This window comes from Macaca thibetana, chromosome 12 (assembly GCF_024542745.1).
Source record: "Macaca thibetana thibetana isolate TM-01 chromosome 12, ASM2454274v1, whole genome shotgun sequence".
Lineage (NCBI taxonomy): Eukaryota > Metazoa > Chordata > Mammalia > Primates > Cercopithecidae > Macaca > Macaca thibetana.
The window spans coordinates 37,312,990-37,337,864 of record NC_065589.1 but is presented as its reverse complement, the minus strand read 5'-3'; the positions used below and the strand labels follow the sequence as shown (position 1 = coordinate 37,337,864).

Below are 24,875 nucleotides of genomic sequence, written 5' to 3'. Positions count from 1 at the left end.
ACTTCTTTTTGTATTCCTTAATCCTGTGTGAAGCTGCTAGTAGTGTTCATAGTGGCAGTGATAGTAGAAGCAAAAATAATGATGATAGTAATAAAAGGTAGTGCCGTTTATTGAGCCTTGCTAGGTGCTAACATTGAAGTAGGTACTTTACATACATAATTCTTAATAAATACTCCATCTATTGATAAATGACACAGTCGTTTATTTCCAGAAATGCAAGTCTAGCCTCTTCATGACAGTAGTTTCCTTCGTAACTGGAAAGGAACATGAGCTGTGTTTCTGGTGGAAAAGCTTTGACTGTAGAAACAAGAGCCCTGAAAGAATTCCTTCCATCTTAAAGATAATCCTTGTGCTGCTAATATTTATATAACCTAATCCTGTTATTGATAATTGGGAGACTAGCTGGGGGTGGGGATGGAGGTCAGGGAACGGAGTGGGAGGGGGCAGGTAGAGGCCAAGGCAAACCGCACAAATGAAAAACATTATATACCAGAAAAGAGATGATTCAGATTCAGTTGTGCTTTATATTTTCTGTTTTATAATTTTACATTGCATTAAAAGGTTGTCCCTTTTCTAGATACCCAAACAGGAATACATTCAGAACAATAGCATCAACATGGAAAAGTTCTTTTCTTTCTTGCTTTGCATTATTGATTGATTGATTAAATAAACTGCAGTTACCATACATTAATAGCCAGTAGGGTAAGGTAAAGTGTTTAATTACAGAAATCACAGTCACTTCAATGTTCTTTTATTTCCATGCCCAGTATGTTCCTTACTAATCACATGAGCAACCATGGCAATGATAAAAGCTGTCAGGTGTGGGAGTGCTAGGACGATACTGGAAGAGAAGTTCTCATCATGTTAGGTGCTTGGTATGTTTGTGTGTGTCTGTGAGTATGCATGTGTGTATGTGTGTATACTCACATATATGAAATCACTCTCATTCACACTCATATATAGTCTCTATAAACAGCTACAACCTTTCAAATTCATATGTGTGTGTATATACCTATAGACACACATGCATATACACTTCTACATAGAAATGTACATATAGTCATATTAAATCTTATCACAGCTCTAGAAAAGGAAACGGAGGCTCAGAGAAGTCAAACCACTTGTTCGAGGTCACAAAAGGTGGCAAAGCTGGAATATAACCCCAACTCCCACCCACTTAACACCCCTTTTTTGGGATGTCCAGACAGAAATATTCTTAGAACAATAGGATTACACCACACTGCCCCATTAGAAGAGGGGTGACCTTTTGTCCTTTCTTTTCCAGAATCTCCAAGCAAAGATTTTGGTCCAACTCTGGGTTTGAAAAAGTCCAGTTCCTTGGAGAGTCTGCAGACTGCGGTGGCCGAGGTCCGGAAGAATGACCTTCCTTTTCACAGGCCCCGGCCACACATGGTTCGAGGCCGAGGCTGCAATGAGAGCTTTAGAGCAGCCATTGACAAATCCTACGATGGACCCGAAGAAATAGAAGCTGGTAGGACAATATGCTTCCTTAAATGGCTTTCTCATCTCATTGTTATCTGCAAATCACGGGCAAGAATGTGTGCTTAACTACAGAAAAAAATGATTTAAGGATCACAATTATATTTTTGATATTAAAAGTAATTCATTTTCCTGATATGTTTTGCCCTTTGGCTTAACGAACATGGAATTGGAGAATGCAATATGCAATTTATTTTACAGTGCAAGGCTAAAGAAATGTTCTCCTTCACTTTTCTACAAGGACCAACTGTCATTTACCCTTAGGGTAGGAGCACTAAGTATGCATTTCTTGACATTCTCATTCGAGTCATTAGAGGCAGCATCAATCCAAAGACTCTGACTGCATTAATTGGGTAGAAGCAGTTGGGATATTTTGTACTGAAAACTCCCTCCTCACCCTGTTTGTTTCCCAGCATGCGAACTTTCTGAGCTGATCAAGGTTAACAAGCCAGCTTTCAGAGAGATTACTGCTTGAACACCTATCAAGCCTTTCATACTACCAGCTAAGCAACCAGTCGTCCCCACTCCCAGCATCAATCTTGCTCGAAGTAACCAGATTTAGGCAGTCAGATCTTCAAAGGGCACAAGTAACCACATGGAAGGGTAGAACTCCAGAGTGCTGTTATTCATTCTTTAGCATTTTCCATGTCAGTGTTTCTCTATATACTAACTGCATGTGCCCCTGACCATGGGTATTGATTATTTTTTCTCTGTACAGACGGTCTGTCTGATAAGAGCTCTCACTCCGGCCAAGGAGCTCTGAATTGTGAATCTGCCCCTCAGGGGAACTCAGAGCTAGAGGACATGGAAAATAAAGCCAGGAAAGTCAAAAAAACGAAAGAGAAGGAGAAGAAAAAGGAAAAGGGCAAATTGAAAGTCAAGGAGAAAAAGCGCAAAGAGGAGAATGAAGATCCAGAAAGGAAAATAAAGAAGAAGGGCTTCAGTGCCATGCTGAGGTATGGTCCTGCTTTGAAGGCAAAGTTGGGTTTGTTTCTCATTTTGTCTCTCCTGGTGAAATCACTCCTTTGTCTGTAGCCAGTAAATAGTGCATACTTTCCCTCATATTCAGCTAAATGCATGCAGCTCTCAAGTGTGACTGTACTTGTTCTCTTTCTGCAGAGGCAGAGGAGCTTTTTGGGGAACCTCACAGTGATGACAGGACACTGTCTTAAGTTTGTTGTCAAAGAAAGGTCAACACTGTGCCAGGCACAGAGGCTCATGCCTGTAATCTCAGTATTTTGGGGGGCTGGGAGGATTGTTTGAGCCCAAGAGTTCAAGACCAGCCTGGGCAACCTAGGGAGACCCTATTTTTTTTTTTTTTTTTTTTTTTTTTTTTTGAGACAGTCTCACTTTGTTGCCCAGGCTGGAGTACAGTGGTGCAATCTCAGCTCACTGCAACCTCCGCCTCCTGGGTTCAAGCGTTTCTCCTGCCTCAGCCTCCTGAGTAGCTGGGACTATAGGCACACACCACAACGCCCAGCTCATTTTTGTATTTTTAGTAGAGTGGAGTTTCGCCATGTTGGCCAGGAGTCTTGAACTCCTGACCTCAAGTGATCTGCCTTGGCCTCCCAAAGTGCTGGGGTTACAGGCAGGAGACCCTATTTCTAAGAAAAAAAAAATTAGCCAGGCACAGTGGTGCATGCCTGTAGTCCCAAGTACTCAGGAGGCTGAGGCCAGAGCATGGCTTGAGCCCAGTAGTTCAAGGCTGAGCTATGATTGCACCATAAAAGAAAGGCCAATGCTTAGTAGAGGCATGGACAGTGCCTGCAGTCCTTTGTACCAACGTGTTATGAAAATAAATACTTCCTCTGGCAGCACAGGGAAAGTGAGAGGCGGGGAAGCCCTACGTGTTACCTCTGGAATACCTCTTTTGAAGCAGGGGAGTCAGGGTAGATGAACTTCATCCCTCTGTGACTCTAGGTGTGCAGTGGCCGGGCACATCACTTGTCACCTCCAGAGGTACTGTGATACAGGGGAGATGTCACTGGATCTGGGCTCAGATGCCCCAGTCTGGATCCATGACTCTCCACACATGAGCAATGGGGCTTCACACACATTGCTTAGCTTCCCTGAGCCTTACTTTCCTTACTTTTAAAATGAGGCCAGCATACTTGCTCTACTGACCCAGCATAGTTGTGAGACAAGATTTCATGTGCTATACATTCATTCACTAGTCAGGGCTCAACATGGCACAGTCAGAAAATAGCTCTGTTTCTTCTCTCCCCTTCAAGTATGCCTTGTTGAGGCTGCCTTCTCCACACCCTGACATCTCAGCTTTCTGGCTGATAGCTTTCTGGTCACTTTTGGGTAAAAAAAAAAAAAAGCAACTTGTTTGTCGGGGGCTAAAATGTTCAATCCAATGTAAATGAAAGCTTTCTTCCTTTCTGTCTGTTGGACCTGAACCACAAGGTGCATCCTATGGTATGGTGGGAGGCAGGATTCTACCTTCTCCCATTTCTCAGTCTTTGGAACCAGGAGACAAAGACATGATTCAATAGGATAGAATTTTACTTAACTGGCATATCTGGTATAATCTGGCCATCAAGGAACCTTTGTGGCTACTTTTGTGGATTTTCTTAGAGTGCTCCTTACTATACCAGTCACTAATGTAGGTCATTTTCGCAATAACCTATTCCCCTAAGCCTCTGACCTCAGACATATACCCCTGAGTCTCCTTACCCCAATTGGTAGATTTCTTGGACAGTGCCAGTTTGAGACAGCTCTAGCCTAACTTAGAGCCACAGCATCTACCTGGCTTTCTAGAGTTCCTGATCTCCCACCCTCCAAATGATGCAAGTACAGCTTGTTCCCACTGTTCCGCTCCTCCTCACCCCGTCATAGAGATGTTCCAACCAGCCTCGCATCTTCAGACTTCTCCAGGCACGTCCCATACCACTCTGGGCCTCTTCCTCCAGGAACACACATCAGACTCTCCCAAGAATGCTGTCATGCATGGGGAAAGGAGGAGGCAGTCAATTTTTGCAAGTCACAAAATAAAAAAGTAGGAAGTGGGGTGACAATCTCCTGTTATACAATTACCTCCAAATTCCCTGAGAAGTACCCCTTTCTATGACTGTCTTTACTCCTACAATTTCTTCTCAAATCAATTGATCGCTATACTTCTATGGGCTGAAGGTGAATGATGGGAGATGATGGTTTAGGGGCCATTTTGGCCACCTCTTATGAAACCCTTAGGAGATATCTCATTTAAGAATGCTGGGTGTATTTATTACCAATTGTTCTCATTTAGTGATCATCAACTGAAATTTCCACATAGGAAGGAAAGTTCTATCATTCTATATATAAGTGACATTTAGGGAATACAAATAATCCTCACACCAGTGAGCCTTCCCATTACATTTCCAGTGCTCATGAAATGCCAAGCAGGGTTTCTCATGCTCAAAAATCTTGGGAGTGATGTTGCCCCTGGATGTGTTATGACAAGACTGGCTAAGGTCCTGCTATCACCTGGGCTGAGGTTACCCCAGCAGGCCTGATGTCATAATAGGTATCTGACGATTAAAAAACAAAATTTCGGCCAGGCATAGTGGCCCACATCTGTAATCTCAGCACTTTGGGAGGCCAAGGTGGGCGGATCACCTGAGGTCAGGAGTTCGAGACCAGCCTGACCAACATGGAAAAACCCCGTCTCTACTAAAAATACAAAATTAGCCAGGCGTGGTGGCGCATGCCTATAATCCCAGCTACTTGGGAGGCTAAGGCAGAAGAATCACTTGAACCTGGGAGGCAGAGGTTGAGGTGAGCCGAGATCACATCATTGTACTCCAGGCTGGGCAACACAAGTGAAACTCCATCTCAAAAAAAAAAAAAAAAATTCAGCTAAGCATAGTGGCTCAGGCGTGTATGTAATTCAAGCACTTTGAGAGACTGAGGTGGGCAGATCACTTGAGCCCAGGAGTTACAAACCTGAACAACATGTCAAAACCCCATTTCTACAAAAAAAGCAAAAATAAACAAATTAGTTGGATGTGGTAGCATGTGCCTATAGTGTCAGCTACTCAGGAGGCTGATGTGGTGGGAGGATTGACTTAGCCTGGGAGGTAGAGGATGCAGTGAGCCATGATCCCTTCACTGGACTCCAGCCTGGGTAACAGAGTAAGACCCCATCTCAAAAAATTAAAATTAAAATAAAAAGAACAAAATTTCAGCAAATTGAGTTCTAACTATTGAATTGGCTTTTATTAGTGATTCATAAATTGGTCCACATCCCATCTATAGAATAGAAAGGCACTTAAGTGAGATGAGCAGAAGGTGTGAGCTTCATAGGCAGAACAAGACTGAAGAAGGCAAAAACAAGGAACAAAAAGAGGATGCTCATTTCCAAATTGCATTCCTTATAGGGTTAAAGTAGAGGGACTTTATCATTCCATTTCCTGTCCCTGGTCCTCCTTTGATTGGTTGCTGGGAATCTCCCGTATTTTGGGAAACTGACCCATTTCTAAGTTCAATTTGATTATATGGCACATAGCATGAGTGACTCTATTCTGGTTTGGTCTGGTCTGTTGTGGCCTACTCCAGGAGCTCAAATAATGGCCTCCCATGCATTATTGAATATGATCTATAGTCTAGTAAATGCCAATAGATATTTGTCCTGATGGCCTCTGTAGACTCTGTCCTTCCAGTTGCCATTTTGAATTTTAAACTTGCCCATATTCTAGATAATTATTAGGATTGCCAGAATTTATGAACTGTGAGTTAACCATCTTGATGATAATGACAACATGTAATTGCAATATATTTAGATAAGAATTTTGTCTTTGAAGGGATGGAGTTGAGAGGTGAAAATTACAGGCTCTGCCTACGTACTTTCTGAGTTCTATCCTGGTTTCTCTAATTTTCACTTCTGTAACACTGAGCAAGTTCCTTAACTGCTTTTGTCTCAGTTTCTTCATCTGAAACATGAGAAGCATAATAGAATTATCATTTTTATGAGAATTATATTTTATTAGATGTAACATGCTTAGACCTGTGCCTGGCAAGCAATAAACATTCAATAAATGTTAATTATTGTAGTCAACATAATAATGACCCCTGAAGGTGTCTGCATCCCAGCCCCAGTACCTGTGTAAATATTATGTTACATGACAAGGAAAATTAAGGTTGCAGATGGAATTAAGGTTGTTGACCTGAACATAAGGTGATTATCCAGCATTTTCCCCAATATGCCCAATGTAATCACAAGGGGCCTTAAAAGTAAAAGAAGAAAAGGTGACTGTGGAAGTGAGGTGCAGAGAAATGTAGTGCTGCCGGCTTTCAAGATGGAGGGAGGGGACTATGAGCCAACAAATGTGGGCAGCCTCTAGAGGCTGGAAAGGGCAAGGAAATGGATTCTCTCTGGGGAGCAGTAGAAAGGAATGCAGCCTAACAACTCCTTGAACCCCTTGGATTTAGCCCTGTTGTGTTCTTTGAACCACTGTTGTAATTTTTTACAGCATCAAATCGAAAACTAATAATAGTTATCATCATAATTATTTTTACTGCTTTTAAAATATCATAGTAATGTATAAGGAAAAGTTTTTTCTTTAAGGTGTTAACAAAAAACACTATTAAAAGATTTAACTAAAATAGTCTATAAATATAAAAACTGTTAGAGCTTCACATATCCCATTTTCTAGAATATTACTAAATTAAACCTTAACTTTATATTTTATTTTATATGATTGATTTGGTAGGTTCATACTTCATTGCCCATAATACAGTGCTGGTTCTTCCCTTTTATTGTCCAATATATTCTGTATTTTCATATAGTAGAAATCACAGGTCCTGGATCCTTTAGACATTTAGCATCTCGGGCTTTGTTTCTTTCCACGATTTTAGCAAAATTAAGATTTGAAAGGTGGTGTTTGATTTTATCTTCCGTGTAAAAATAGCAACTGTTTTCCATAGCCTTTTGCATCTGAGTTTGTGAGCATATTGGAGTTACTGCTACATGCACATTTTCAACAACAAAGAACACAAAGCTGTTACCATTAGCCAACAGATTTTGCTTTAATTCTCATCTGTTGCTCAGATGCTATTGACTTAGTTTCTTTCTCATTTAAAAAAGATTGATTGCTTTAAGGTTCTCTTGGAGTTAGATGTGTGTTTGAAATATGTATTATTTTTTCCATTATCTGCATTTCTGAAGGTAGGGTTTTGGGATGGGTCATGCAGTTACACCATGTAGAATGGCACCTGGCCAAGGGGGTGAGTGAAGATTTAAATCCTGCCTCCCTGTCCTCACCAAGGCCTGCATCATGAAAGTGTGAATGCCTTAGCAGTGTTCCTGTTCTTGTTTGTGAAAAGCTAAGTGTTTGCACTTTTCTGATATTAGCTGGTCCATTTGTGTCAATAATATGTAGTAGCATAGTTTAGCTTCTTAATTTAACCTACTCTTGATCCTTTTGAAAAAAAATTATAGAGGATGTCTTTAATTAATATCTTTGTCCATGTTGTCTAATTCCAATATGCTTATACTTTGTTGATTTCAAAATTATCTCCTTGCATGATTCAAGTGTGGTTCTTATATAGGCCATGAATTATTATTGTTGTGGAAAATTATGCAGCTCAAGGGCCTACCAATTTTGTAGTTTCTCTGTATGCTCTGTGCTTAAATTTTTTCATTATGTGTTTGACTTCCATACACATTGTGCTCTTTATGACACTAACCTGCGGAAAGACCATTCATAATCCCTTTCAGCCAAAGGGTGAAGCTCCAGCTCCTTTCAAAGACAAGTCCATTGCTGTCAGTCCTAGGCCACCTTCCTGGAGCCTAGCAGATTTTTCTAGGAGCCAAAGAGAAATATCCTTTGACTAAGAAAATTTTACCTTGTCTAACGTGGAAAACCCAGAGATTAGTTTCTGATTTCTTAGTTAATAACCTTGTCAATCCCCATGTTACTTAAACTAAATTCTGTCATAGATTTATGTTCAAATCCATTTTTTAATATAATAGCTGCTGTTGTCTCTTTTTGGTATTATGGGCCACTCACTTCAAAAACCTTTGAACTGTGAACTTATTTTGGACACTGAGTGGAAAGGTTTGATATGGTTCAGATTCCTTTTTCTACACCTTTTATAAAATTTGGTCCTAAAAGGAATTATGCCTTGCAAACTCCTTTTTACTAGACTAATGAGGAAACAAGTGCAAACCCTGCCAATAGGAACTTCATCTTTGCTTTTAAAATGTATTTGCCCATATCATTTGATGAGTAACATTTATTGAAAGCCTTGTCCTTGCCAAGCATATTAATGATTACTTTTATGCTATATTTATTAATTTATTGTAATTAATTAAATCAACGTATCAGTTAATTTATTAAAGCCCTATTTTGTGTCAGGCACTGCTCTAGGCACTTGACACAGAGCAACCAAGTCCTGCTTTAACAGCACTTTTCCTGTCTTAATAAAGAAGGAAGGATAAAAGACTTTTGAGTTCATTGTGGTGAGATTAAAACAAAAGCAGCCAGGTGCAGTGGCTCACGCCTGTAATCCCAGCCCTTTGGGAGGCCGAGGCGGGTGGATCACCAGGTCAGGAGATTGAGACCATCCTGGCTAACATGGTGAAACTTCGTCTCTACTAAAAAATACAAAAAATTAGCCAGGCGTAGTGGCGGGTGCCTGTAGTTCCAGCTACTTGGGAGGCTGAGGCAGGAGAATGGTGTGAACCCAGGAGGCGGAGCTTGCAGTGAGCAGAGATCGCGCCACTGCACTCCAGCCTGGGCAACAAAGTGAGTGTCTCAAAAAAAAAAAAAAAAAAAAATTACATAAACACGTAAACTATTTGTAACAGTGGATTACCCAGGGAGTGAAGGAGATATTCACTAGATATTTCAGGGACAATCCAGTACCCCATCAGCTCGAGGGAATCAACGGTCAATTTACATGGTGTCAAGCAAGACATCCAGGCCATGGCTCTCATGGAATTTACATTCCAGTGAAGGGGAGAGAATCAACAACTAATCCGAAATAATTGATATGATTCCAAATTGTAGTAGGTGCTATGAAAAAGGTAAAGCAGAAAGAATGGTGTCATCCCACCTTTGGTGATGGTCTAACAGCAGAATAGAGTTCACACTGCACACTGCCCAAGCTACACTGAATTTTCAGCAGATACATTATCAGAATTTAGCACACTGTGGTACCAAAGCCAAATCACTTTATGCTTGCTTTTGTTTTCTTTTGTACAACATATAAATATGGGAAGGTTATTTTTAAACCAACTCCACATAGAGCTGTAACAAAAAACTAACCCAAACTGTGTCTGTTTTAGTACACAAAGCCCTAGGATACCTGTGGTAAACATTCTGAGATAGGTGGACAGTAATGTAAATGGTGAACTTGGTTTGCAGGTGATTGGATCAACTCTGTTCCTCTACCCCATCAGCTGGATATTCTTTATTGTTTCTTCTCAACTCAGATAATGCAGGCATACCTCAAAGATAGACTCGTTCAGTTTCTACATAGTGGAGCATCAGACAAAGCTAAATCATGAACCCTTGAAGCAAAGGTATTTTTAACAATCTAGAGGCATCAACTTTTTGTTCCTAAGCTTCGCAGATTCTAAGGCATATATGTTTACTTCATTTTATTCTAAAATATACTATCTATTTTATTTAAACTAGGGGAATTCTATATAAAGATATCCTGCTGTGAATTATTTTAAAAAGAACACTCCTACACACACATCACACCTACCACTACCACCACAAACACACGCCACCAAATTAGCCAAATTAACACTGAACCTAGTTAAAAATCTGTCCCTTAGAAGCTCTGTGGCCTTCACTACCACCAAATTAATGCTGAACCTAATTAAAAATCTTTCCCTTACAAGCTCTGTGGCCTTCATGAGTCCCTTTGAGTTTCAGTCACCTCCTCATCAGCAAACTAAGTATAATAACACATCCTTTCCCCGTTGTTGTGAAATTTAAGTTAAACAGTTTAGGTAAGCAAAGCTGTCAATATAGTGCGGACTTGATAGACATTACTTCTTATCTATCTATCATCTATTTTTAATTGGAAAGTAAAAACTGTCTGTACTTATGGTATACAATACGATGTTTTAATATATATATATATATATAATGTGGAATGGCTAAAACAAGCTAACATATCCATTACCTCACGTACTTATTTCTTTTGTGGTGAGAACACTTAAAATCTACTCTCTTTTTTTTTTTTTTTGAGACGGAGTCTCGCTCTGTCACTCAGGCTGGAGTGCAGTGGCGCCATTTTGGCTCACTACAAGCTCTGCCTCCCGGGTTCACGCCATTCTCCTGCCTCAGCCACCCAAGCAGGTGGAACTGCAGGAGCCCGCCACCACGCCCGGCTAATTCTTTATATTTTTTTTTTAGTAGAGATGGGGTTTCACCTTGTTAGCCAGGATGGTCTTGATCTTCTGACCTCGTGATCCACCTGCCTCAGCCTCCCAAAGTGCTGGGAAATCTGCTCTTTTAACAAGTTTCAAGTACAAGAGGTATTAACTGTAGTCACCATGGTGAATAATAGATTGCTTAAATTTATTCCTCCTGTCTAGCTGAAAGTTTGTGTCCTTTGACTAACATTTCTTCAACCCCTCCAATAGCCTAGCCTCTGGTGACCATCATTCTATTCTGTTTCCATGAGTTCGACCTTTATACACCTCACATATAGGTGAGGTCATATGGTATTTGTCTTTCTGTGTCTGACTTATTTCACGTAACATAATGTCCTCCAGGTTCATCCATGCTGCTGCAAATGACAAGATTTTCTACTTTTTAATAGCTGAATAGTCTTTCTTTTTCTTTCTTTCTTTCTCTCTCTCTCTCTTTTTTTTTTTTTTTTTTTTTTGGACGGAGTCTCACTCTGTCATCCAGGCTGGAGTGCAGTGGTATGATCACGGCTGACTGCAACCTCCGCCTCCTGGGTTCAGGCAATTCTCCTGCCTCAGCCTCCTGAGTAGCTGGGATTATGGGTGCCTGCCACCACACCCAACTAATTTTTGTATTTTTAGTACAGACAGGGTTTCACCATATTGATCAGGCTGGTTTCAAACTCCTGACCTCGTGATCCGCCTGCCTTGGCCTCCCAAAGTGCTGGGATTACAGGCATGAGCCACCATGCCTGACTGGCTGAATAATATTTCATTGTGTGTTTATACCACATTTCTTTATCCATTCACCTGCTGATGGGCACTTAAGTTGATTCCACGTCTTGACTGTTGTGAATAGTGCTGCAGTTAACATGAGAGTGCAGATATCTTCTCGACCTACCAATTTCATTTCCTTTAAATACCTAATGGTGACATTGCTGGAGTATATGGTAGTTCTTTTTAACTTTTTGAGTAACGTCCACACTGTTTTCCATGATGGCTGTAATAATTTACATTCCCAACAGTGTTAGAAGGCCTCCCTTTTCTTCACATCCTTGCTGACACTTATCTTTCATGTTTACGTTAATAACCATTTTAACAAGTTTGAGGTGATGTCCCATTGTGGTTTTAATTTGCATTTCCCTGATGATTAGTGATATCACTGAGCAGTTTTTCATATACTTCTTGGCTATTTGTATATCTTCTTTTATGGAATGATAGACATTACCTCTTGTCTTCCCCCTCTGGCTCCACTTCAGACAGCCAAGACCGTCAAATATTACCTTTGTCTCAAGCAAGATACGTCTGGAACCCACTAACTTTTTCTTTCAGATTTTAGATTACCTCTAACTGCTATTTTGTAATGTAGGTGGGCATGATGCCTATTCTCTCGCCTAGCATAATAAACTACAAAAAGAAATGACATAGCTAAAATCATTCTATCATTTGTATTTGATAAGCTTTGGGCCACCCCTTTCTCAGTGTAACCATGAACTGTTTTCAAAGGTTATTTAATCGCTTGGTGAAAAGCAAAACCTTCTATTGCAGAATACAAATAGAAAGGGACTCAAAAGGAGAAAACAGTTTTTTGTTTTGTTTTGTTTTTCTTTCTTTCTTTACATATTTCAGCCCAGAGTGTATAGATGGATTTTGGACTTGGTATTCTTAATGTGTGGCTCATAGTCATTTCATCAGGCTGCTCTGAAGTTGTCCTGTAATACATTACTCATAAAGATACATTTGACTTGGTTTTTAAATTAGGTTAGATAGAGACTGAATACTTAAGTCACCAGGGAACATGACATCTGTCATACATTTCTCCTCTTTACCTTGATCCCATAACAGCTGTTACAGGTCTCATGTACAATAAATGTAATGTGGCCACAGCCTGTCATTACCTCTTTCCAGATAGTGATTGTAAAATGCCTGGGTATCCCTTCAACTTTATGGGTATGAAGGGTAACTGAGCTAATGTAGCCAGGCCAATGAAATTTTAACAGTCATTTCCCCAAAGACAAGAGGCCAACAACAGGCTAGAGTTAAGGTGCTTTGCTTCATGAAGTAGAGACCGGTTTGAAACATGAAATTTCAGATGAAAAATGAAAGCCAAAGTGGGTCAAAGTTCTTAATTCAGCTTCAAGCTAGGTAGAGAAATACATTGACAACAGAGAGCCTTACAGATCAAGGTAAAATGGCTGCATACACTGAGACTGAGACAAATATATGACCATGGCAAAAAGGAGATATTTGCGTGTTGAAGGCCACCACCCCTGCAGCCGTCCATTGTTCTCCATGGTTATCTACGATTACAGAGGAAAAGAAGTTGATGCTAAACCATGTTGGAATTGAGTTAGGCTCAATTTTTATCTCTTTGGTAACTCTGAATTCTATCTCCTCAGCCCATCTTAAATTATTTACTTTCTCTTTCACAATGTGAGCCATGAATATTTTGTTTCTTCATTTTGTTAATTTGCCAATTTTCCTTTGAGCTAAATGCCCTAGCAATTTTAATTTTTCATTTGGGTTGGAAAGAGCAATGACCCTTTTTTTTCATTATTACTATCACAGGCCTGGGCCCAGAATACTACTTTTTATGACCAGCGGTGTTGAGCCTATAATGGAATTGCAAAGTAGAGAGTGTAATATACTGATATTGACTTGTGTTAAACCCAGTGGTGTGATCGCTGATAATATTTATATGTTTATGTGTTATACATCCTTGCTTTTCTTGGCTTACAACTAAGCACCAGATAGAAAAACTAGAACCATAATATGGATAGATTGTGAACATGAGAATGTAAAGAAATGAGAGAGAGTGCTATGTGAATAGGGCAAGTGGTATAAAATGATGGCGATAGATGCAAGTATGATAACTAAAATTTTAGTATAGATTAAATTTAGATCAAGCACATTTAGGATTGTTTGGTTGGCATTTATTTCTTAGCTAAAAGAGGACCCAGAGACAGGTGGGCTACTCATCTGATGGGCTGAATACAAAGACAGATGAGCTGTCGTGGTGCCCAGCACACAGAGTTCGCTTAATATCTGACTTTAATAATATTTTCCAGTTGTCAAGCATATCTGCAAGTATTTGTTTATCATTCTATTTTTTTAGCACATGTTCATGGAGGGGCAAGGGCATGGATGGGGTTAATTGGTATGAAAATGTACAGGAACCTTGTTTTCAAAATCATTTAAAAATCTGATTGCTGCATCCGTGCCTTCCCTCCTACCCTATGTAATCTTGATTGCTGTGCAACTCTGTTTACGGCTGTCCAAAGCAGTAAAATGATTTTGTCATACTTATCACAATAAAAAAATGACCACATAGAGTGTCAACCAAAAGGCTTATTTATTTGATTCAAACTCTCTTCTCCTAATATGCGTGCACAGCTCCCATTAACGTTAATGTGAATTACAAAGAACCCTGAAGAAGGATAGACCCCTTTATCTCATTACTTTTCTTAGATAATGAGGTTTAGATTTGTTAACAGATCAGAACAGAAGTCCAGTGGATAAAATATTGGGTTAACTTTTAAAGAAATGGATATGCTAAAAGGAACTTTCATAGGCACTAAGATAGAAGATACACTTTAATAAATAAACTTTATTAGCATTTGAGGTTAAATATAATTATTTAAGATGCTGGATTAATAAAATGCAAAATATTTCCTAATGGACTTATTTACATACTCATATTAAATAACTAATAAAATATATTAATGACAGTTTTATTCATATACATGTAAACATTCCTGAGTTCCTGGTGGGACTGTATTTGCCTAATTTACCTTGTTCCGTGTCCAGCTCAATGTCGTGTCCTTGTGGGATGTTTACTTAATACTATTAGATAATGACATGTATAGATTTAATAATTTGCTTGAGGGGGGCAAGTGGAATCCGTTCTTTGTTTAGTACCTTTTATCTGAGAACTTCAATGTAATTTACTAACATCCATCTTCAAGATGCCTGAGAGATGAATGTGGCAAATAGCTTTGCTTTGCATATAATAAAGAATGAGACACTGAGAAGTGAGGCAGCCTCCGTAGAGCCTGTGAACTGCTAGTGATACAAAGACCCCTTTTGGCTTTTGCTCTTATGGTGTCAGCATCTAAAAATGCATTGACACCAGCCATGCTTCAGTGTATACTTTCTTATACTCTGTAGCACCCATACTTATTTTTGCCATCCATTGGATTTTCCTTACTTAAGGCAACATCAAACCAGTAATTTAATAACATGAGATGGTTCCTAATGAAGCGGGGAGACCTGAATATTTGAAATAATAACTGTAACTGTTTTCCTCACAGAATAGAAAAGAGATTTCCCAGAACAATTAAAAGCAGATGAGAGATACATACATTGAAAAATAGATAGGAGATATACAAATATTTCATTGCACATTGAGGACTATTATCTCAATCCTGCTAAATAATATCCACCAGGATTTTGGAGACAGTCCAATTTTGCTTCTCCAGCTATCTGCTGATCATTTCTGCACAGTGGCCCTACCACAACCTCAGCTTCAACATGTCTAAAATCTAATTCAGAATCTACCCATCTAAGTCACCAGCTCATCCTGACTCCCCCAATTCTGTTGAGGCACTGCCAAGAATCCCGTGATGTCTGGTATGCCTCCCACTTCCCATCTCCCCCCTTCCATCAGTCAACAATCTTGATATTCACAAAATACTGTCTCTTATATCTGGCCCTTGTTTTCTACTTCCACTGCCACCGCTCTAATTCAATTTGTTGTTGATAACTAGATTATTGCAATAACCTACTAACTGATTTGCCTGCTTCATTCATTTCTTCATTCCTGTTCATTCTAGGCATAGCTACCAATCATTCGTTTGTTTAGTTATTAGATATTTTATGAACGCTTTCCACACAAAAACGCAATGTAACGTAGTAGCAAAGAGCACAGCTCTGGAATTATTCTACTTAGGCTCAAATCCAGCTCTACTTCCGTCTAGCTGTTAGCCTTTCAGCTTACCCACTCTGTGCCTCAGGTTCCTCTCTTGTGAAACTGAAATAATAGTAGCATCTACCTAATAGGGTTGCCACGAGACTAAACTAGATAATAGATGATAAATGCCTGGCACATAGCAAGTTCCTAAAATATAATCCATTAGTAGTATTCTGCCCTGGGAGCCAAGCTGTTTCCCAGTTACCTAGTGGTTCTCAAAGTCTGTCTGTACCCTAGTATCATCTACAGAGCTTGTTATAGATTCCTGGGTTTCATTATCAGAGACTGTAATTCATTAGATTTGATATGAGGCCTGGGAATCTCTGATGATTCTAATGCAGCCAGTCCCAGGGACCTCTAGAAAAATCATACTATTTAGTTTGGCATTCAGTGCCCTCTATATTCTTGTTCCTGTTTGTTTGTTTGTTTGTTTTAGTGTTTCTCTCTACAATTTTCCACTCTAACCAGATTATTCACTCTTATTCTATTCACTGTTACCCAAAACAAGCTTTGGGAAACGCTAAGATAACACCATCTCTTGGAATGACCGTCTTCCTTTGAGGTCTGCCAGGCTTCTGAAAGCCACCTCAAGCACCATCTCCTTTATGAATTCTTTGATTTGCATTTCTGTCTTTCTCATCAAATTTTTTCTTACAGTCTGAGTTTTTCCAATGAGTACTTCCCATAGGCCTGCTTGCTTTTTAGGTTTTAGTTTACACATCTGTCTTGTGCCCTTAATGAAATTGTAAATTCCTCTAAGCAGAGGGACTTCCTCCACAATGTTTTTCTCTGTTTTGGCCCCTAATAATCTTTTGCTGAGTGACTGACTGGTGTATATGGTGTGCTAATTGGAGTAGATTTATTTGGGTATTAATGTGTTGTGCCCCTTTAGTCATTCTTGATAATAGTATTGAAAATAATGAAAACAGTAGAAGCGGTTCAAAAATAAGAAAGAGGGTGAGCTGCCTTGGGAGTTAATTATTTTTTTTAATTTCTGCTTGAAGAAAAGGTTGAAGGATGAGTTAACTGGCAATAGTAACCAGCTGTTCTCCATTTCCACTGAGGACAGTGTTAGAGAAAATGGGCCAAAATCACTAACGGGGAAAAAATGAGGTTAGCTATAAAAAAGAAGACAGTTGTTAAGCACTGGAATGAGGTTTCTGAACAGGTTGTAGAATTGACCTCCCTGAAGTACTTTAAAAGTAGGAAGGATAAATATCCATCTAAAATGATATGAAAAAGATTTGCCAATCAGCTCATTATTTGAATATCTATTAAGCACCACTCTCTGGGAAAACCCAGAAAAAATATACAACATGATCCTTTTACTTAAACTCAGTATCTAATTAAGATGACCCATAAATATGAAATCATTAGCAATGAAAATAGGATTTAAAAGTAAGAGCTAAACTGTGAGGTTATCACCATAATTGGAGTTTAAATTCGGATATATGCCCTTCTCTACCTCTACCCCTAAAAAACCTACTCCAGGCCTTTTTTTTAAATGAATGAATTTTCAATGTCCTCTTTCAAACTGCGTTTCTAGGTAAAATGGAGAAATCTCTGATCTTTTCTGAAATAATTTATTCAATACTATTGAGCAAACAACTGCTAAGTACACAACAAGCCTGTTGTGATAAATATGAAACTAATCTTTTATTTTTTTCTAACATCGTCTTTCATTCATCCAACAAATATTGATTACCTAATAAGTACAGTCTTAGTACTTGGTTGGGAGATACCACAGTGAACAAGACAAATGTCTTTTCATTATGCTCAAAATCTAGTGCCCACAACCTTTCCTCAAAGTGTGGTAGGGCATAGTTCTAATATTAAAATGCCATAAAATTGACTAAACCCCTTTAGATAATAACCAGAGCATCTTTGAATTACATAAATGTTGGTTAAACCACTTGCAGTGTACTCAGTAAAAATACTGCATAATAAGATGTCTGGATTTCCAACCCTAATTCTGTAACTGCCTTTTTGAATGAAAGTTTTTGTCTGGAAGATGCTTACTTCTTATCTACTTGCAATACGTGTATAAATTATCATCATGGTCATCATCTATTTGGTCACTGGTTGAAACTCATTATGGGATAGATATGTCTATGGGCTAAAATAGAAAGGGGTTGATTAGCTGAAAAGTCAGTTTCACAAAGTGAAATGGGACTGAATTCAGGAAAATAGACCAAGACTATTAACTTGTCAAAATGGAAAATATAGCCTTAATATATATATTCATACATTGGTGTCTTTTGGTTTGAAGCAGGGTAACCAACTCATCCCAGTTTGAACACTGAAAATCTCATCCCCAGGAAACTCCTCAGTTTTAAGGAAACTGGGCCAGTCGATCACCCTATTCTGCATACCCAATTTTATCTGATCCTTCCTCTCTCTTCTTCCTTCCCTCACCATTCTTTGTTTACATGCCAGTGTATATAGTCATAACAATTACCTGAAAAATAAAATGAAACTTAAAAGTAAATTTTTAATGCTACAAATTTAAAAACCATATACAACAAATTTAAAATGTATATAAAAGAGTGGACAGTATAAAATAAAACGTGAGTGAACTTTTCTGTTATATGAGTTTTTTTGTGCTTGCTTTAACTTGAGCTGCTGTCTGTTCTCCTAAGGCTTTCTTGGTATTAGAAAAAGCCACATAGCTCTGGAAATTAAAGTAGAAATGTCTCAGCAGAGAATAACTAAAAGCAGCATCCCACTTGCCAACAAAAGAATTCTTAAAAATATTATATAATTCAAAACTCAAAAAAGAAAGAGCTGGAGGGAACATCGACCAGAAATAATGGTTGCAACTTTGATAGCAGACAAACCCACCAGTGAACAGTAAAAACCCTAATTCTAGGGCTTTTGGTATGAGGTTCCTCCCATTGATAGGTTTCTTCTCCCCCAGGGACCATAATTTTCCACTTTAAATTTGAACTCTAGTCAATGTATAGTAGAAAATCAATATCATAGATTTGTTCTGCTTTCCTTATGCCTCCTGGAATTTTCAAAGTGTGGGAATGAACAGCTTTTATGAAAAAGATGGACTACAAAATGAAAGACAGAGGATTTTGACCAGTTTCCTAGACCTTTGACCCAAACACGCTATACCAGGACAGGATGTCATATTCCCCTCCCTAGCTCTGTCATGCCTTCGTTATTCCCATGCTATGAGGGCATTAAATGTCAAGTGATGTAATGAGTATCGCACTTTTGGAAAGAATCTTTGACAGGTTAATTAGAACTTGCTATCAGAATATTTGTCCTATGTATCCTACCTTTTCACTTTAATTTTGTTTTGCCGTTTTCAATACAGCTTCTTTCCCTATATTGTGATGGGGAGAGGGAGAAACTCACAGAAAACTAAAGGGTAATCCCCAAACCCAGGCATTTAACATTTATACAAATGATAGTTCTTGCATTGTTAAAAATGAGCAAAGGTACCAAATAATTATTTCAACAAATGCAGACATGGGGACGTGGTAAGTGATTCTCATCCCCTGGGCTGATCAAACTCCCTTTCCTGAGAGTTGCAATCCTTTGATCAGCCTTCTAACTCCACCTAACCCAGCATCTTAGTGTCAACAAGCTCAGGCCACATTTTATGGAGACGTCATGGCCAGGCCTGATTCCTCTAGACTGGCATTAGAGCTAGTCTGGATCATCTTGGTATTTTGCACCATTTTTGTCATCACTTGAAATAAAAGAACCATGTCTTAGCATTTTTGTGTTCTCCCTAGTACCTCCGCATTTGCCACATTTTCCCTTCTTCTCATATCCTCTCCCATATATAGCCTCATTTTCAGGTTCCTCCTGGTCCTCTGTGAACTAAACACAGAGACAGATTGATTTTCAATAGCCTCTCCCCTGACCTTGGCCAGCTTGGTATAAATGCTTTCTATATCTGGCATCTGGTCACCCAGCTACAGAATACAATAAACCAGTAAAGCACTAAGCAAACATGCCTCCTAAACAAAGTACTACCTCCCTAGCACATTGGCTTCTACTCTGGGATCTGCTCCCGTAGCATTGCCTAGAATCCTCAGTCCTGCATAAGCCCCACTCTGAAGTCCATTTTCTTAGACTAGAGCACTGGCATAGTAGAGCTTGCTTATTTCTGACTGGCCATCTCTAGAACACTTGATTCTGTTTTTCAACCCTATACATCCACAGTTATAGGACGTTTTTCTTTGAACCTCATGTATCTTATCTGACTTTAAAGTATTTATCTGTCATTTGCCTTCCTTACTGCTATGGTCTGTGTACCTGGCAGAATATACCTGAATGGACTACTTCTAGACTACCTGGCTGATCTCTCTAAGTTAGCCTCTGTGCTTTTGTGTGATTTCCCTAGCCATTTTTCATCCTGGTTAGTGGGACTCTATCTAATTCCCTTCCCAGTGATTCTACAGTGTTAGGCACCAAATTTGCTACTGTTCTTGCCTTGCTGATCGTGTATATTGAACAATGGATTGCTGAGCTAATTCTTGATGGTGAGAAATCCATTCTAGAAATAGTAACTAACAATCAGTTTTTACTTACAGCTGCTTCCATAGGCTCATGTGACATTCAAATGACAATTAATGTTTTTCCTCCTGTAGTTTTTTTTCTTTTTTGCCCAAAATATTTATTTTGAATAACTCAGCCAGGTGTGGTGGCCCATGCCTGTAATCCCAGCACTTTGAGAGGCCAAGGCGGGCAGAACATTTGAGATCAGGAGTTTGAGACCAGCCTGGCCAATATAGTGAAGCCCCGTCTCTACTAAAAATATAAAAATTACCCAAATGTGGTGGCATGCCTGTAATCCCAGCTACTTGGGAGGCTGAAGCAGGAGAATCACTTGAACCCCAGGAGGTGGAGGTTGCCATGAGCTGAGATCATGCCACTGCACTCCAGCCTGGGCAACAGAGTGAGATTCCATCTCACAAAAAAAAAAAAAAAGAGAGAAAGAAGGAAAGAAAAGCTCAAATATTAATTCTAAAAGAGAGGAAAAAGTCCTTGAACACTGCCTTGAACACGGGAATCTCGGCTGGAAGGAACTCTCTTAATTTTGGAAATAATATGTGTTAGAATGCACTAGTGAGCTCTGCTCTTCGGTTTTGCATTTTAAGTGTTAAACTCTAAATCTAACTGTCTATCATGTTTTATTCCATAAGAGACGTATCAGCACATAGGGAAATAGTGGTAGGTTATAGGATGTAGTAGAAATTCTAATAGACTGTTTAACAATAATATGGCAGGCAGATGCCATTTTAATCAGTATTGTCATTAACGACTATCAATAGAGAGGATAAGATGTTCTTGTCTTTGTGAATTATGATTTATGGCTGGCACAGCAGTCACGCTGAAGTATATTTATTTTACAATATAGAGACATTGATTAAATGCACATGGCATCTCAAATCCAATTGACATTTTAAGTCGAAATTATTACAGACACACAGCCATTCATTTAAGCTGTTGCTTTAAAAATGTGTCTCAACTGATTGTTAATGGAAGAAAGTCTAGCTGGGCCAATATTTCAATAACTTGTTCCTTTATTTTGCTGATATACATACACTGGGGGAAAGCCGCCTCTTTTGGTCATACCATTTCTGGTGTATAGGCACTAAAGAGAAGAATACTGTCTTAAATACATACACTCAGGGTTTCTAGACCACTCAGAAAGCATTCTCTTACTAGTATAAAATTATTTTTTGTTCCCTTTCCATAGTTCTCCCTACCTTCTCTGAAAATTTTGCTTTCTAGCCTAACAATCTGCTTGGGAAGTAGGTCTTAAATAATTGATGATAACTGTAGCTAAAACATTAATACAGTTTAGAGATGATGGTTTTTGTAATATATGTTGCCAATAGACCAGCCGCATTAAACAATAAAAGTGTTTGGGTATTGATTGTTGATTTATAAGATTGAAGGAAATAGTAATTGTGTCTGAGAGTATATTCTTTGATTCATTTTCTCATTTATGTCTTTTTAACCTCAAAACTTAGATTTTTTTTAAACTTTGTATTATGAAATAGTTTTAGACTTATAGAAAAAGTTACAAAAAATAGCCCAAAGAATTTCTTCATACCTTCCGCCCAGATTCCTCAGATATTAACATTTTTCTGAATTAACTGTAGCATTCTCTCTCTCTTTCTCTCTCTTCCCCTCTCTCTCCCGCTCTCTCTCTCCCTGCCTCCCGTGCCCCCCGCCCCTGCCATATGAATGTGTATCTCTTACTAACTCAAGAGTAGTTGCAAACTTGATTTCTTTTTACCCTTAAATGTACTTTGGAGCTAGGACTACATCATTGTATCATTTTATTATATTTTGAGATAAGTCAAGAGTTGGCCTCAAGTAAACCTCAAAATAGCAAAATCATAAATTACAAACAAGGAAGGTGGTAATTTCAAATATGATTACAAGTCAAGAAAACCATTTTGTGGAGTTATATTATCACTATCTAATCTAAAAACATAAATTAAGTCAGTGTTGACTCCTGGTAAGTGAGTACACATTTCCAAGAGCGAGGTGTACTTCTTTGACAATTAATGAAGCTTCAGAAGTAAACCTCTGCAAATAGGTGCAAGTATCTCATCCTTGTGATAAAGCCTCATTACCCATTGAATTTAGTGCAGTGTGCTTGAATGAAATGGTGAATAGGAAAATGTCCTGCTTGTTATTGTTAAAATTGTGCCACAGAAGGATCCTTAGAAATTGAATACCATCTCTTTCTCAGACTTGTTATCTTTTCCATTTTGCTGAAAATGATTTATTGATAAGACTGGAGGGAAGGCTGGAAAAGCCATACCAGTCTTTGATCACCTTAGGACTTTTTCTTTTCAACACCTATTCATTTGAAAACACATTTTGAAAACATAAATGCGCAAAGATAAATGTATTATGAAAGTTATTGTGGATTCATCCAAGAAATGTATAATTTGCCTAGTCAGGAAGAGAGGCCTGGAGAAACAGAGCATACTCTGCCAGTCTTTTTATTTATATCTGTTAGGTAGTTGGGGTGTATTATGCTGGAGAGACCACTCCAGGTCAAGGTCTTATGTCTTGAGAGAGAAGATGGAGCACAGTAATACAGGTTAGGTGTAGCTGGTGGAGGGTGTGGGGATGCACAGCTGTCGAGGGCCAGCACTTCAATAAGTCCCCAATTCCCTGAACATTCATACCAGCTCTTACAAAAAACAAAGCAGTAGTATCCATGAGTGTTCCTTATCACTGGCCTGTCCCAAAATTTTGTGAATGTGATGATAACAACACTCATGCACATGACCACATATTGCTCAATTTGTCCACATAGCTAACTGGAGATAGCTTGATTCTGGGTGAAACAAAAAAAAAATATGAAGTAGTAGTAACATTCTACAGAATCTTTTTCTTCCTTCTCTATGATGAGATTTAATTAGATAGAGCTGCTGAAATCTGTTCTGTGCTTGTGAGTTAAATATATCTTTGAATGTCTGTGCCCCAAATATCTCCCATGTAAAATATAATACAACTTTATGAAGCACTTTGAAACTTTCAGCCGAGACCATCCTGGCTAACATGGTGAAACCCCATCTCTACTAAAAAATAAAAAAAAAAAAAATAGCCGGGCATGGTGGCAGCCGCCTGTAGTCCCAGCTACTCGGGAGGCTCAGGCAGGAGAATGGCGTGAACTCGGGAAGCGGAGCTTGCAGTGACAGAGCAGTGTGAGACCTCAAAAAAAAAAAAAAAAAGAAAGGAGCGTGTGTTGTTATGTCATTATTAGCACCTCTTTTTTTTGTTTTGTTTTGTTTTTGAGATGGAATCTTGCTCTGTTGCCAGGCTGGAGTGCAGAGGCACGATCTCAGCTCACTGCAGTCTCCACCTCCTGGGTTCAAATGATTCTCCTGCCTCAGCCTCCTGAGTAGCTGGTACTACAGGCACCCACCACTATGCCCAGCTAATTTTTTGTGTTTTAGTAGAGGCCTGTTTTCACCATGTTGACCAGGATGGTCTCAATCTGCTGACCTCATGATCTGCCCACCTCAGCCTCCCAAAGTGCTGGGATTACAGGTGTAAGCCACCGTGCCTGGCCTAACACCTTCTTTTAACATTGTTAAAATTAAACAGGTAGATAGCACTATAAGTGTTTTAAGAATGTGGATATGTCATCACTTCTTACCCTACAGCTTAACTGTATGCTATCAGGGTTAATGGTAAAGACAATGTCTAGAAAACAAATCTTATGTTTCCACATTCTTGGAGAATCCACGTGCAGTGACACAGTATTTATGAAGCACATGTAGAGCTCAACTTCTTAGGAACAGTCCTGAGATTACCTAAAAATTATGTACAGAATTTTAATCATGAGTATGTGTATTTTTGTGGAGAAAGCATCCATAATGTTTTTCTAATTCACAAAGGGAACTATGAAAAGAAGCTAAGGACCATTATATAATGTAATCTGGCCTCTGCAGTCTCTTGATGTTTCCTACCTGACAAATGGCTGATGTTCTTATTCAGCCCTCTGATTCTTTCCACTAATGTATTCAACATTTAACCCTGAAGGAAATCTCTGTCATTGGAGTAAAAATGTAACCTTCTGTGGAAGGAATAATGAGACATAAGAGTGTCCATCTCAACACCTTTCATATCTCAGGGACCTCTTCAGGACAAATCCTGGTTTGGAGATAGATGCAGTGTTATGTCTACTATGGAAGGATGTTTATTAAAGATTATCTTCTTTCTAGTACTCTATAGATAGATCCCATCAAGTGCAAACTAAATATAGCCCTCCCCAACATAAGAATTATGTTTGTTTTTGGTGAAGACTTTTAATGTTTGCATTTATCTATGCTTTTCCAGGATATTGTCAATGCTAAGGTTTTCTCTCTGCTGTCACAACTCAGACCAAGGAAATTTTAAGTATGTTTAGGTAGTTTCTTGAGTTTCATACCCCTACAACTGAATTACATACCTTTTTCTTTTGTCAGGGACTTTACAGTGTCTAATGTAGCTAGGCTGTAATATCATACCTGGCCATTAGGTGTTGCTACATCGCACACTATGCTGCAAACTGAAAAA

The 24,875-nt window shown here is 38.9% G+C and overlaps 2 protein-coding genes across 5 annotated transcripts in view; both read left to right on the top strand.

Annotated features, from left to right (window-relative positions):
- The window catches only part of EEF1B2 (eukaryotic translation elongation factor 1 beta 2), a 954,602-nt gene that overhangs the window by 81,576 nt on the left and 848,151 nt on the right, over window positions 1-24,875 (top strand). The gene's annotated exons all lie outside the window — the stretch shown is intronic.
- The window catches only part of PARD3B (par-3 family cell polarity regulator beta), a 1,099,140-nt gene that overhangs the window by 769,584 nt on the left and 304,681 nt on the right, over window positions 1-24,875 (top strand). For all 4 annotated transcript variants that reach the window (XR_007718129.1, XM_050750804.1, XM_050750806.1 and 1 more), the window contains 2 exons: window positions 1,286-1,492; window positions 2,219-2,456. Coding sequence is in view for 3 of the 4 variants with exons in the window: in XM_050750804.1 (XP_050606761.1) it covers window positions 1,286-1,492; window positions 2,219-2,456 (445 nt within the window). In the remaining variant the exon portion in view is untranslated. The remainder of the gene's footprint in view (window positions 1-1,285; window positions 1,493-2,218; window positions 2,457-24,875) is intronic.